At 39.7% G+C, this 15,360-nt stretch overlaps 1 protein-coding gene across 1 annotated transcript; it reads right to left on the bottom strand.

The window, feature by feature from the left end:
* Nucleotides 1-3,197: 3,197 nt before the first annotated feature.
* Nucleotides 3,198-14,952, bottom strand: rnaseh2b (ribonuclease H2, subunit B). Its single transcript, XM_034694747.1, has 11 exons — nucleotides 14,681-14,952; nucleotides 11,613-11,681; nucleotides 10,493-10,600; nucleotides 9,440-9,516; nucleotides 6,960-7,074; nucleotides 6,808-6,872; nucleotides 6,333-6,438; nucleotides 5,987-6,068; nucleotides 5,841-5,886; nucleotides 3,720-3,797; nucleotides 3,198-3,366 (listed from the first exon to the last, which is right to left on the bottom strand). The coding sequence occupies exons 1-11, from the start codon at nucleotides 14,742-14,744 to the stop codon at nucleotides 3,256-3,258; spliced, it is 921 nt and encodes a 306-aa protein (XP_034550638.1). The 5' UTR covers nucleotides 14,745-14,952; the 3' UTR covers nucleotides 3,198-3,255.
* Nucleotides 14,953-15,360: the final 408 nt, after the last annotated feature.

Here is a 15,360-nt window from a genome sequence, read left to right as displayed (position 1 = left end):
TTTGGTATTCATGCTTTTTTTATGAGGTCTATGTCACTGTTTTGACACGATAGAGGACTGTGTTTTTATTGTTTATTTTGTTGTTGCTCACTTCTTAGACTAAAAATGGACCAAAGCTTATGTGCATCATTCTGGGTAAAAATAAAAAACCCTTTGTGCTATTAGAGTAAGCTCTAGTGGTTGAATGATCGAATGTGTTTAAGCTGAAATATTTGGATCTAAAAGTACTATCATCAAATCTACCTCTACTACCCATCAACAACAAATATATGCAAGAGTATTGTTGGAGATATCCTGTCTATATACCATCCATCCATTATCGTGACCACTTATCCCATTTGGGGTCACAGGGGGCTGGAGCCAATCCCAGCTAACCTTGGGCGGAAGGCAGGGTACACCCTGGATGGGTCGCCAACCCATCACCTGGCTATATGCTAACAGGAGAATTAAAAGTAATGTATGGCATCATATTTTAGAAGTTGTGAATTTTCTGAAGTAAAACATGGACTGTAAAAAAAGAAGGATGGCATGACAGCTCCAAAAAACTGAAAACCCAAATATTTGAATTAGGCGTTTTTCAACTGCAGGGACTTTACCCCTGAACTACGTGCGTTTCGACCGGAGGAACCAGGGTCTAAATTTTGTTCAGGGGTAGATAATCTCCCCCCTGAAAAGCCCCTGCTTGGGGGGGTAGTATTTTTTGAAAGGTCCTGGGACTTTTGGTTGAACACAACGGTGTTTGTGGAGTTTACACAGTTGTTGAAACACAGAGGGAGTTCCTGTGAATGCATACTAGTTTAGCTTTTTTATTAAGATTTCAAAATATTCTTTAATAGAATTTTTTTTTCTCCTGGCCTGATTTGCACAATCTACCTGGGACTTCAGCTCGCGGTTGAAATGCAGACAACAATGGGGGCACAGGAACCTTTTAGTTCCAGGGAAAGTAGTTCTGGGGGTTAAAAGACCCCGGAACTCTTGGTTGAAATGCACCTATTGTTGACTTGTTCATTGACTGGCTTCAGTATAGATCTTAAAGCGGACCATGGGTCAAACTATAATGAATTTTTCTCAAACATGTAGTTAAGTTTTCAAAATGTGAATTTATCAGTGTTCATTTTCATAAGTTTAGTCATAGTTATTTAATGTGATAATCTGGGGTATAGCACTGTGATCCTTAGTCTGTTGACTAATGCAGCCCCTTCAGCACTGTGTGCACCAGATTGGCAGAGTAGAGGAGGAACAGGGAGGAGAGGAGATGTAATAAACACCAACACATGAGTTACTGAACTTTTCACAATCTCACAACCCATTGGCAATCGCTGTATATCACCTTCTGATGACACTATGTGGTATGTGCCTCTGGGAGCAGATGCCAACTTGTAAGTGAAGCCAGTGCAGCCAGCAGTTAGTGTTAGACGATTTCCAGCCGAGGCTGCATTTCCAATGTGTTGTCAGGTCTGTCATCAAGAGAAGACAACAACTTTTCAAATGGTTGTTTGTTAAAAAGACAGACTGATCAATTCAGATGCATGTCAGGTAGTCTGTCAGCTTTTGATTGGCTGATTGACTTTTACATCAGAGTTGAGCAGATTTGTTACCGAAGTTGCTATTTTTGATGGGGAACTGGCTCTATGCTGCACTTGCATGAAGAAATTTGCTTATACAAATAAATAAATCCTCCGTTGAGTACCACCAATGAGAGCTGGAATGTCATTGCTCAGCCGTACATCTGCATCTCAAGGACAAGGGACACTCCTTTGAGGAGTTCAGATCAAGCTTCAGATCCTGAACAGAGAAGAGCGTTGGTATGAAAGAGGGGTCAAAGAAGCCATCTATGTTAAGCTTGAACACTCTTCTCTTAACAGAGGTGGTGGACTAAGATACCATTTGTCTCCAACATACAATGCTGTTTGGAATTCTCTGTCAAAACAAGTAAGACCATACTCACACCAGACATCATGTGACTCTAACGACCCACAGCTGACCCACCACCCTTAACGACTGTCAGGAACTAGGCTAACGACTTCCAGGAGGTACTGAGCGACTGTCAGGTGATAGGAGAACAACTGCCAGGAACTAAACTAAGGACCCTACTTAGGACCCTATTGTGACTACCTGGACACACCCACGACTGTTAGAGGCTTATATCTTCAAGCTCTTCCCCAGTCTGGTCAGAACTGAAGAAGCCTTTTCGGAGGAGAGATGAAACGTCTTCAAGAATGTCTAACAGTCCAGTTGCCTTACGGATCAAGCTTTGGATTGCTGTGTTGTGGGTTCCACCTGCTTTTGCTCTCCACGTGGACTGTTTTTCCTGCATACACCAGAGCCTGCTGATTCAGGATACATCCATACTACTCAAACATAGTAGAGATCAGAACACTTCCCATGCTGAAAATCCACAGCCTTTGAGTACAGGTTATAGATTTGCATGCATCTATGTAGTGTCTACTATAAACTCAAACAAGAAGCTGTTACCCTGAGGTATCTACCTACCTGTGGTGTCTCTGTTGTTTTATCTGTAGGTTAAAAGTGCGATTTGGTTAGTGGAAGAGGCGGGATATTAATGTCAAAGATCCTCACTGACTACTGAGTCAGTGAGCTCTTTGAACCCCTTCTTAAAACATACTTCTATCACAGAGCCTTCCCGGATTTTATCAGAATTTTATTTGACTTTATTTTATTTTAACCGTCTTAAGAAATACATTTTGAAATAATTGTATTCCTTTAGAGTTCTTTTAGGGGACTTTTATATCTTTTAAAATATGTTTCATTTCTTGATCTTGTGTTTTTATGATCTGCCTGTTTTATTTTGCTGCCCATGTAAAGCACTTTGTAACCTGGTTTTGAAAAGTGCTCTACAAATAAAATTGTTATTATTATTTTCATTCTCTGGGCGATTCTCACTGCGCAGACTATTTTGGCTCCACTTCTGTACAACAGGAGGTGGAGATGCATGGTCCATATTTATATACAGGAAACCTTATTCTCTAAAAGTCACTAGTAGCAATATATCTGTCTTGAGTGTGGAAAAGTGGAGCATAGAGTGCAATATCTAACTGAGGTGTAGACAGCTACATAAAATAACAAATTAATGCAGACCCTCATGGGGTTTGTAAAATACCTAAAGACTTTCTCTTCTCATTCTCACCTCATCATCACATTCACATCTTGGAAAAAGAAAGTCTTAAGATCATAAATACTTTTTCTTTTCTTTATTACAAACGTGTCATATACAAACCAGATGCTGTTCAACATCTACTGCTTTCCTGCTTTGGCCTTGGGGCTGAAGAAGGACGACATGGGCTTCATGCCAGTCTTGTCTACCTTGGCCAGAGATTTCTGAGCAGTAGTCATCTTCTTGGGCGGCTGAAACGAGAGAAGAAAAATCAATATGAAAACCGGTTGACTTTGCTTGGAGGTAGCAGAGAATTCATTACATATAATCAACTTCAATTCAAACTGAGACAAAAAAAAACACATTTGTACAAGGTAAGCCCCTTCTGACCCCCGTGTATACTCAGACAAAGCAGAGAGAAAGCAGTCAGCAAATAAAAGCTGCACTAACAATCGCTCAAGGTCTCAGGAAAGAAAAGCAGATTCCAAGATGAAAGCAAACAAATCACCTGGGCCATAATGATAAAATCAAGAAAAAAATGAGGATCTGAGCTACAGATTTCTAACTGTTGGGTCTATTCAGGCAGAAAGCAGTATTCACTCACTTTCCGGATAAAGTCTGAGCTGTTGAATTTGGTGTAGTCCTCTCCGGCCTCCACCGGTTTGTCTGAAAGCTTCCGCTTCTGCCAAATCAGGAAGTAAGAAGAGCTTTTCATGAAAAAAGAGCACCAAACTTTTAACAGCGGAAACACACACACACCACAACGAGCTTGGAACATGAGCTTACACACTACTGATGAAAGAGCTGTGAAAAACAAATGTTAAAAACAAACAAGCCCAGTGAAAGGATGATAGATTTAATTTCTAATGAGTGATTTAAATTAGAGCTGGGCGATATTAAAAAATATGTTATCACAATGATATTTTTCATGTCAGTCTACATCGATAATTTTCACAATAAATTTAAAATCATTCTTTCATTTCATTTTAAAGGCAGATTTTTTTCTCCTGAGTGAAAGTTGAAGAAACCAGACGCTTTGTTAGCTTATATCTGGGATTTAGTCGTGTAGTAAAAAGCCAAAATATCTTAACTAATTAAGTTCAGTGGCCTTTCTTGTCGAGCATGTTTTCTCTCTGTAGGTTTCGCGTTGTGTTCAGTGTCGCTGTTGCTCGTTTCAGCTGTATTTACAAACGTCCAAACATCTTTAAGCCTGCCTTCCTCTTACCCTGTGACATGATTGGCTGTTCAATGCCGACGTCTGTTAAATGATGTGTGGGAACCATAGACATATAAAGAGTAGACGCTGCATTGGCTGCTGGGGCTAGGGATGGACCGTTCCGATCCTGGTATCGGATATCGGCTAGATCAGACTCAAAAAGCTAGACAGGGGGCCGAAACATAGTGCCGATCCATATGGCAGAGCTATTCATCTCAGTTCTATGCTTTCCTGTGTTTACAACAGCGTCTCCTACGTCATCAGCGCCGGCCAGTCTGTGCATTTATGCCCGGTTGAGCATGATGGAGGATAACTACAGAGGCTCTGAAGTTTAGGTGCATGCTTCTTTTGCTAACAACTCCACCGGAAATTTGCAACATGTGCAGCGGTAATGTTTCGATGCATGGCAGTCGCGCTGAAAAATATAATGGGAGCCCAAAGGAAGAAGTTTACGTCAGCTGTAGCCGACTGCAAAGTAGAAAGAAACCTTCTATAAATGGATTCAAAGTGTGAAAAAACGGACAGGTTTTTGGATTTAATTGTTCCGACAAAGTCAGAAAAGCCTGAAGTTGCCAAAACATGATTCTATCCTCACATTAAGGAATAGAGATTGTCAAACCAATACCGGGATCGGATCGGCTAGTGTCGGTATCGGCAGATACCAAAGCCCAGGTATCAATATCAGTATTGGGACCTAAAAAGTGGGATCGGTGCATCCCTAGCTGGGGCACAAGAAATACGGCTGCCATCTTGGTCCAGTCATCCTACCCATGATCCTACCTGTAAACGCAAACTGAAGCAGCAGAGACTTCAACATGCCAGAGCCCTATGTGACAAAATACCTATCATACATCACATTTATCACATATCAGAATATTCTATTACTGTTAAGCCCAGTATGAATATCAAAATACGCCAAACCATGTGTCCTGTATCATACCTACATGCATGACGTTTGCAGAAAAAATAAAAACCTGCATGAAAATCAGTTTAATATTCAGCGAGTTATGATTGATTAAATGCGCTGACACTTAATTGTGCCAGCCAAACAGATTACACTGAGGGGAGCGGGTGAACGGACCAAGATGGCGGCCCCACGGCTGGTCAGCACCAATAGGTAGTAGCGGTCGATGCAGTGTCTACTCTTTATATGTCTATGGGTGGGAACTAGCATTTAAGACACACTAACGCCCCCCTCCATTTCCAGTGGCCGGGAAGTGTAATTACAGGTTCAAATATATCAAAGTTTTATCGTACATTTTTTCTATTTATTTATCACAATAATTATCGTTCTCGTTTTATCGCCCAGCCCTATCTAAAATATGCAAAAGAAATGATGTTAGATTAAGTTGGAGGAAAAGAAAAAAGCTCAGTTCTTAAGCATGACACAGGAGAGGAGAGGAGAGGAGAGGAGAGGAGAGGAGAGGAGAGGAGAGGAGAGGAGAGGAGAGGAGAGGAGAGGAGAGGAGAGGAGAGGAGAGGAGAATATGCTCAGAGAGGATGACACACCTTTGAAGGAGGTTCTGTCTCTTTGGGGCTTGTGAGCTCAGGTAACCTGTGGAGTGCAAGATAAACAAAGCTTGATCCACTTAACCACCACACTATTGCACAAATACTTATTAACAAAGCTTACAAATGTGATAGATGTCACTTACTGCAGATGTTTGAGGAGAGCTTTGCTCAGGTCTTCACTGATGTACTCTGATATCAGGCCGTGGGCGTAACGGAGGTAGTCCTCTGAATCATAAAAATATAATTGAAGTTGATGAGGGATAAAAAGCCTACCTCATGTTTAACATAGTTAACAGTTGGAAGAATGTTTTAGGGTTAACCAATAGATGTGAACTATAAAATATGACTGCCATCTATTGGTCGACGCTGCAAAAACATGAAGGTGAAAAAGAGCAGACTTATTAAATGTTCTCTCTAAATAAGAAGGTGGCAATGGAGATGGAACATCACAAAATAACAGCCTTGAAGAATAAAGCTGAAACTACTTACCCTCATTATGGTCTGACTCTGACTTTACTCGGACATATGTTGAAGATTTGACTCCTTCTCCCACTGAGATATGTCTCTTCTTGAGCGCAGCAACCGTCCTCTCTACCTACAACAAACACAGAAACAAAGTATTCAATTCTGCTGCTTAAAGCACTTAAACAGTCTAACAGTGTCTGGTGGATTCAAAATATCTTAGGTGCTTTAGGAATAACATATATTGTATATCAAATATCACTGAAATGAAATAACAATGGAATGAGTGGACTAATGATTGCTGATCCATTGAGCCAAGTAAAAATGACAGAATCAAACGCACATTGTGTTTGTTGTCTGATTACTCATTTAATATTATATCCTCATTACACTTGTGAATCATGCCCCTATTGAAAACAGACTCTGTCCTTTCTGTAGTGTCTGTAGTTAAAAATGACATGTGGATACGTTCAGTATATGAATAAAAGAGAGTGCTGGGTACCTTTTTCTTCAACCAACTCATTGTTTTCTCTCCACTGTATCGATGGAACTTCAGCTTCCCTACTTCTGCAAGTACAAAACACAACTTCTAAAACAATGAAGCCAACACGGTGTCATAGTTCACTGGCATCAGCCTCAAAAAGTAAACTTTACCCTTTTCATCTGCAATGTGGTGCAGGGAGGCCAGAGAACGCGTGCAGCTCAGCAGCCTTGAACACGCTGGGAATTCTTCATCCATAACAACTTGATCCACGGGCTGGAACTTCCCCTGAGCAGCAGACAGAATATTTTCAAGAGATTTAAAAGATATTCTTTCTTTTGTGTGCGCAGAGTGAGATAGAAAAATTGAAAGATTCAGAATCTGAGATGCAAAGTCTGGCACTATAAACACAGTTTTATGGAATTTAGTTAACACATTTTGACACGATTTTGCATGCATAGTTTTAATGACTTATCTTATACCAGATATGCACAGTGTAAGATTTATGAAATTAAAATATTTTTCAACTCTTTTTGACCAGCTGTGGATCCCAATGCAAAAATATTAAAACTACCAACCACCTAATCATATTCATACACTTATTGTGATGAGCAAGAGTCAGATGCAGACACAGAACACCATGCTTTTAAAAACATATCCCATATTTACTTGGCAATAAGAAAACTCCTCTAACTTAGGAGCTTAAGTGTGACTTCAGTCATATTTTTAAAGGTGCATACTGCCACCTGCTGTGCTGCGGTTTGTACTGAATGACAGATCATCTTGCATTTACAGACTTAATTCACTTTAATGTGAATAAAGATACATCTATATGTTTGTCATATGTGCAGAGTTACCCAGATCAGGTCAACACAACACAATGTAATATATAATGACACCAGAAACATGCTCATAATATTTTGCGTCCTCACTGAGAGGTAAAGGCTCTTATAGCAGTTGTTCAATAGCACCATCAGGAGTATCCAGGCACACTCTGTGAGCACAGATGGTCTTTCAGCTTGAGAAAGCCTTACAATGCTATCATAAAGCAGGCTCCTGAAATGTTGCCGTTCCTGTTTGTTGGTAAAGAAAAAGTTTCGACTCATAAACCACCATCTTTATATAAGCTGAAGTTTGATATTTTCACACCTCCACGTTTTGGTGCTAAGCCAAGAAACATGGACCTGTGAGTGTGCCCACCAGTGCTGGAGGTGTAGATATAGATTTATTGATCTCTCCTCACCCTGGATAACACCCAAACAATGTATCTCAGGATTTCTGGGATTTTTAGAAGGCAGAGGCTGAGTTGGGGTGAAGCAGCTCTCACGTGTAAAATGTATCATAAACACTTAATCTTGTATTCATCTGATCTTAACACTACCTTATTTTTAACTTTTCTTTCCAGTATTGCTTATTTTATTAATTTTACTGTATTGTATATTGTATCTTATTTTATTTTTAAGTATTTTATTTATAATTCTGCTTTTTTAATTTTACCATTGCTGTTGTTTTCTGTCTCTCTGTTATTCTGTGAAGCACTTTTGGCTGCATGTTTTTATGTCTGAAAGGTGTAGTACCCCTTTTCCACTGAGGCAGTTTCAGGGCCAGTTCGGAGCCGGCATTCAATTGAGAACCGTTTTTTCGTGTTTCGACTGTGAGTGAACCGGCTCCTGGCCAGGAAAACCGGTTCAAGAGCGGCTCCAACTCTTTGCTGGTCTAGAACTGCAGACCGCTTACATCAGGGGCGAGGGACAGGGGTGCCGTGATCAAAAACACAAACCAAACTAGTTCCACCATTGTCCCGCAGCAAAAAAATAAAAGAGACTAATGGATTCTGAGGCAAAGCAGTGGTCGGCTGAGGAGACAAGCTGCCGTTGTTGTTGTTGTGAGGGAAAGTTCGCGCTAGCACTGCTGGGAAAAGCGGTCATGTAAATCTGACGTCATGACATGACTCTTCCACAGGCGGAAAAACAAGCGGGTGCCGTGTTGGTTTGTGAGTCCAACCAGCTCCGAACCAGCGCGAGCAACAGCCCGGAAATACAACCCGGTTTGCATTGGTTGAAAAGAGGTATTTGGGACCTGATATGATCAAGAAAAGCCAGGTGAAACACCGGCAAGCATGCTACGTTGTACACCATCATTGCAATTGTGAGGGAAAGTTCGCGCAAGCGCTGCTGGGATTTGCGGTCACATAGAAGTGGCGTCATGACGTGGCTCTTCCACGGGCTTGAGCAGGTGGAAAAACAAGCTGGTGCCGAGTTGGTTCGCAAGTTGAACCAGCTCTGAACCAGCGCGAGCACCAGCCCGGAACTAGAACCCACAGAGCCCAGATTAAGAAGAGTCGACACACAAACCTCATCATCAGATGAACTTTTGCACTTTTCTTTCAAAGGTATAAATAATTAAAAGTCAAATTCAACCTTCACTTAATTTTACTCTCATGATGCTGATTACTGTTATATCACAGCCTTTATATATCTCAAATTAAAGGTGTATTTAATAAATATTAGAATATCAAACAAGTAAGATGAGGGTTTAAAGAAAAAAACTGCAAATCAGACACCAGGGGGAATCAAACCCTCACTTTGGCAGACTCATTAAATATAAAGTGTCACTGAAACAGCTGCTAAAGTAACACGTCTCTCTTTCTTACCTCTTTGCCAGATTTGATCAAATAGGGTAGAATAAGGAAGAGAGGATCCATTGCTGTTACGAAGAGGAGTCTGCCATCTGTTAAAGAAAAAGACACGGTGTTTAAAAAAAGATGTAATGACCTGATTAACACACGCTCAAACAGGAACACAGTCAAAGTTATGGAGAAGAAGTTTCAGGATCACTAAATATTTTGTTATTTTATATGAACCTAATCAAAAACAACTTCAAAGTCAGTATTTTAAACACTGTTACAAAGTCAGCTATCATGAGCTATAACACCATAGACTGTATAATTAGTTGATATAGTATCCGTGACGTCACACATCTGTTTCTGAAGCGCTGTTTTGAAGCCAATCGTCTGCGGTAGCCATATTGGAAATGCTGAACGCAACCTAACTGCTGTCGAGCTAGTGTGAGGTAAAGAGGCGGGCTTTGAGCCACAGTGTTTCCGCCTGTCAATCAAGTCAGCTGGGCCTCTCATAATGGAAAACTTGTAATCTTAATGTCTTCGAAACTGCCGCGTTATGAAAAAAATGTTAGAGAATTCTTAGAGAAAAGAGTATTTCCCCAAATTAAGAACTAATCTTGAACTAAAACCAAAATAAAAATAAGACAAGCTAAAAGTCATAAACGGTGTAAAGTGTGTGCTGATCAAGAAATTAGCTATTAAGAATAAAATTTATTTTGTACCAGGCTGTAAACGTCTGCTGTAAAGAACGTCTTTTTTGAATTTGTGTGTATGTGGTTTCCAGTACTTCTGGAGCAAGCCTCAAGCGGATCCTCAAGAAACTGCAGTGTTTAGCACATCTGCATTGGCTTCAATTCTCGATTTACCATGTCTGTGCGGAGGGTGTCTTGTCATAAAACACAGATACTTTTTCTTTTGACCATTATCAGGTAGTTAGGGCTTATTTTGCTGTCTTTTCAGGCTTGGTACAAATGATCTTTCAGAGGGATCTTTCATTCTTTATGAGGGTTAAGAGCTTTGTGAGCCATTGTTTCAGTTTTCAGGTTTCTCAGAGTTTTCGCCTTAAAGAGGAACAAGACCAACCTCTCTGGACAGTCTGACCAACGAACCAGGAGTGGAAATCTTCTTCAAATGCTTTGACCTCATACAGTTGCACGTCACCGCTGCCCAGCATGAATAGAGATGCTGCATCTGTAGGACAGAAAAACACAAAATGACTTCACAAGGTTCAGAACGTGCAACATGCAGGCACTTCTGATGATCACTTGGCTTTATACTTATGATATTCTGACTGCATGTTTGCACAGTGTTTTAAGTTCTGCCAAAAAAACAACCTTTTCACTTTCAATCTGCAACTATTAGATCCTCAGTGAAAGGCAATCTGTGGAGTTTTCTGTTTAACGAAACTCATCTGAACGAAAGTTTATCAAAGATCTTGAACATCTTTCATTTCTCGTAAAAAGATAATGTTCTTTTTAAAGAACTTGTACATTAAAATTATCATGACACACTGCTGCACATGTGAACCAGTTTGACCACCTATTGATCATTTAAGAGAGAGATCTGTGGAAGGAGAACTGGGTATCATAAGTATGTATTGATCTGTGTCCACATGTTTGTGCATCAAAGGAGCAAAAACGGCACACACATAAAAAAAAGCTCAATCTATTGGTGCTCAACTTTACAGAAAATTTTTCAACACTTGAGTCCGTTCATAAATAAATATAAGGAGTAAAATAAATCACTCCACTCTCTTAAATGTGAATAGAGATGCTGGTATTTATGATCTTGTCTGATAGTAAATCGACTAACTTTTGATTTTGTGCTGTTTGTTGAGCAAAAAAGCAAATTGAAGAAATTGCTTCAACCACAGGAAACTTAAAATGTATAATTTATCTATGATCTATCAGTCAATATAGACCTTTAGAATTTCAAGAATCCCTCACACTGTCCAACTTGCAAAAAAATGTAGTTTTAATGTCAACATTTTGGAACTAGACCTTCATTAGGCAAACGTTTGCCTAATGGTAGGATGGACAGTGTGCAGGATTCTTGTAATTCAAATTTTGTGACCTTCTCAATCCTCTATTAACCTGTCCCATGAAATAGATGTGTGAAGCCTTTTCTTCAAGTTTATAGACCTATAACAGTAGTGGGATAATATTTGTGCAGATATGTGTATAACAATAAATAGAAGACTGACCAGTAGAGGGATTCCTTAGTCTCACAAAAGCTGGGTCACTGTCATGCTTCTGTGTGTCAGTGGCCGAGTCTGTGAACACAAAACAAAAAGAAGCTCCATGATTATTCATGTAATTCTAGAAACATATTTACAGACACATTTGTAATCACTTGCTTACCAGGTCAGAGGTAATACACTGAAGTTAAAAGCGTGCAAACATTCCCAAAAACAATCTGAGCATCAGTTAAAGAGGCAGAGTTTTGTATTAGGTGGATTGTAGCCTTGAGTAGGCAGCCACTGACCAACTTATAAAGGCTTCCCTTATCCTCTCCTTCAAACATCCAAGGATAGCTGCAAAAACAAATTTAGAGCACAAACAAGAATTGGAGCCACATCACCTGTTTGTTTGTGAAGTGCCATTTTGAAGCCACAAGTTTGACATTTTGATAATCACCATCAGTGGCTGCTTGGGCTGTTTGAGGGGCAGGGGCGAAAAAAATTGTGCACCTGCTGTATGCAACAGGTCACTAGTGCAAAAAGTTTTGACCATCAAAGATCTGCCTCCAGCTGCAAAATGAAGATCATTTTGTGAGCTCTTCAGTTTTCTGTTTCTCTTCTCTCTTCTGTAATCATAAGGTAGTTACACAGACAAAGCTCTAACCTGTGAAAAAGATGGTCTGTCACAAAATGTAGGTGGACAACCTGGGAAGTTGGTACCCTGGAGGTAGCAGAATTGGAATACTTTTTTAGACTGCTGATATCTACAGGGGTTTGAAGGGTTTAGCAAACCTCAAGCGGACACGCAAGGAACTGCAGTTACTAACACTTCCACATTGGCTTCAATTCTCACAGCCGGGTGTTGCCGCTTGGTCCTCTCCCAGGAAATGTTATTTAACATCCTGCATTCTGATGATTATTTATGCATCAGTTTTATCTAAAAGAAAACTTTCAATAAATAATTTTTAAAAAACATGCTACTTCCTGCACAAAACTCACATTTCAGCTAGACTTTTAATGTGAAAAATTGAATGTAACACGTGCACAAAATGAAATTATTTAAGTCTATTGTCTGATTTAATACTTCAATTTAAACACATTATGTAGAGTTTTAAACTTTAATCACATACCCTGCATAACAAATTGACATATTTAATAACATCAAATTACTATTAGGGCATTTTGTTTACATTTTACACACTGTGGGATCAACCAGAGGGTATTTATTCCACAATTTCCATTACAAGGGCACTAAAGGGGGCGTTTTATAATCATTTAATTACCACAAAGGCCTCCAAAAAGGGACTTCAGCAGCACTTTTTCAGACATTATGGCACTAAATCCACTAAGATGTAAGGTGGTTCTTTCATCAAGGGTTGCCAACTGTCCCGTATTAGTCGGGACATCCCGTATATTGGGCTAAATTGGTTTGTTTCATACAGGACCTCAAATGTCCCGTATATTGACTATTGACTCTTATAAATACAGCAGACTGCACTCTACAGATCCTAGATCAGATCAAACAGCAGTGGGCCAGTGGCAGATCATGTGCCAATCACACCGCCTGTCATCCAATCATAGGCCCCCTGAAATGCGGCAAGTCCGGAAAAAAAATGTGGAGAGGATTTTCTCTCTGATGGTCATTAAATGGTCAGACTCAAGAAACAGATGCAGCACAGAACTGATCAAAAAGGAACTTCAAATATCTGTAAAGTGGGACTTGTCATGTAAGGACTTCTCTCTGGCTGTGCAAAAGAACAAAAGACTGCTTGAGTCAGTCAAGAGCAGCAAAAAGTACATTTGGTGAGTCATACTTCTCTTTCGCATTTCATTTTTATTTTGCCTGTTTTGTTTTTTTTGAGATCCAAAGTTTTATTGAATTTTTTCACAGCAGATGACATCGCCGTTAAACAAAACATTTACATTACACCAATGCTGTGTTATAAAGATAATATAAATCAAAAATAATGACAGAGAACAAGTAGGTAAATTAAAGAGAAGTGACACAAGGCCACACCATCATCCATACATTTGGAATAAAAAAATAATAAATACAAATAACAAATAAAATAGAAGAGAGAGAGGATTAAAAGGACATATCCATCAATTAGATAGCTTATATGTGTAGGTTTCATATTCTATATATTAATAGTAAAAAAAAAAAAAAGTCATAGCTTTACATTTCAAAGAGAAGTAATAAGGAGATCCCAAGACTCGACAGTGGATGCTCGTGCCTTATGAATTACAGCCAGTGACCTTTCTATGAGAGCAATATCTCTAAAGTAATTAAACCCTTGTTTTAAGGATGGAGGGTCAGTAGAGAACCAGGAATGTATTATGGTCTTCTCAGCAGCAGTTGAACATGCAAATATGATTTTCCTTAAGGTCATTTTGCCTGTTTTTTGATGTAAAGAAATTGTGGTTTCTTAGAGGTTTATTCATATGAGATTACATAATGATACAGTAAGGATTAAAGGGAATATACACACTTTCTGCATTTCCAGTTGAATCAGAATCAGAATATATGCTGAATTCACACATCATGCTCACACCACCATGGCACCTGTCCCTTATTTAGTAGTGAGAAAGTTAGGAACACTACTCTCATCTGTTTTCATTTGATCAGAGTATTCTGCAACTAGTGAAGTGCTCCCTTGCAGACCTGTACAAACGCTGCAGGTTTACGGCACCTTTTCGACTTTACTTCATTTAAGGAACTTGAAGGCTGCATCTACTTTGGGGTCAGTGTTTCTTTGATCCTCTCAGACCTGCTGTAGAAACATGATGGTGACACATGGTGGCCAGGTATACTACTCCCTGTTGACGAACCCGCTCTGTATAAGAGTATTTAAGGTAACTCAAACACACCTGTTCTCTTTTTCGAGAGTGAAAACAAATGAAGCTTTGAATTCAGTGAATTCAATGCATTTCACACTTTCCCTTTAGGTAAGAACGGACTAAGTTGCCACGGTGTAGTAACTATGAACTGTGCAGGCATGGTAGTAACGTTACTAGGGTTACCAATCAAAGTTGCAGGGTAAGCTAGCTGACTTAGCTCAAACTGAGAGTCTTTATAAGCCACCTTAACTTACCTGCAGCAATGACAACCCAGCTGTCGTTCTCTGCACTTGGCGCGCGCTTCTTCTTGGCAGCCATATTGCGTAATTCAGTTCCAGGTGATGAATTTCTGTTGAAGTGGTTTGCTTATTGATTAAAAATTAATGCTTATTTCACGGCTACTTTTTTTTTTTTTTGCCTGACAACATGAGCTCAGAAAAGGCGCCTGTCTCTCTGCACTTCCTGGATTTGTCACACAGGACAAACCAATATGTTTATAATTGTGTAAACGCCTAATTTTTTATCATTTTCTTTAACAGCACAATAGTAAACATATTTTCAAACCATAAAACTATATTCTGGAATTGAAACCAGCTGTAAAGATATCATTAAATCACCGTGGCAGACTTTTGAATTCGTCCGGCTCCCCCCTGCTGTTCAGTGCAGTGGAACATTCCGCGGTGACGTCAGTTAAAGATTCAGTTCTCTAGAACGGCCACTAGAGGTCGCTGAAGAGCTTTGGTTTTTCTAAGATAGTAAGGGGTTTTTTGTACAGTTTACCCCCCAGTCACTACCCTGATATATATCTGAAATAATAAATGGTTTAGTCCTCACATAAAGGAAACAGGTTTTACTCTCAGGTGCGGCGTGATAGGTGTCTTTTTGGCACACCAGCACACAACAGATTGGGGGATCCATCTGTCCTTCAGTGAGA

The sequence above is a fragment of the Notolabrus celidotus genome, chromosome 10, assembly GCF_009762535.1.
Source record: "Notolabrus celidotus isolate fNotCel1 chromosome 10, fNotCel1.pri, whole genome shotgun sequence".
NCBI classification, from domain to species: Eukaryota; Metazoa; Chordata; class Actinopteri; order Labriformes; family Labridae; genus Notolabrus; species Notolabrus celidotus.
This window is presented reverse-complemented; position numbering and strand designations above follow the sequence as displayed.

Coding starts and splice junctions, on each gene's coding strand:
- rnaseh2b (XM_034694747.1), bottom strand. CDS start 14,744: ATGGCTGCCAAGAAGAAGCGCGCGCCAAGTGCAGAGAACGACAGCTGG. Junction 10,601..11,612: donor ACTAAGGAATCCCTCTACTG/GTCAGTCTTCTA, acceptor TCTGTCCTACAG/ATGCAGCATCTCTATTCATG. Junction 5,887..5,986: donor GCTCTCCTCAAACATCTGCA/GTAAGTGACATC, acceptor TGCACTCCACAG/GTTACCTGAGCTCACAAGCC.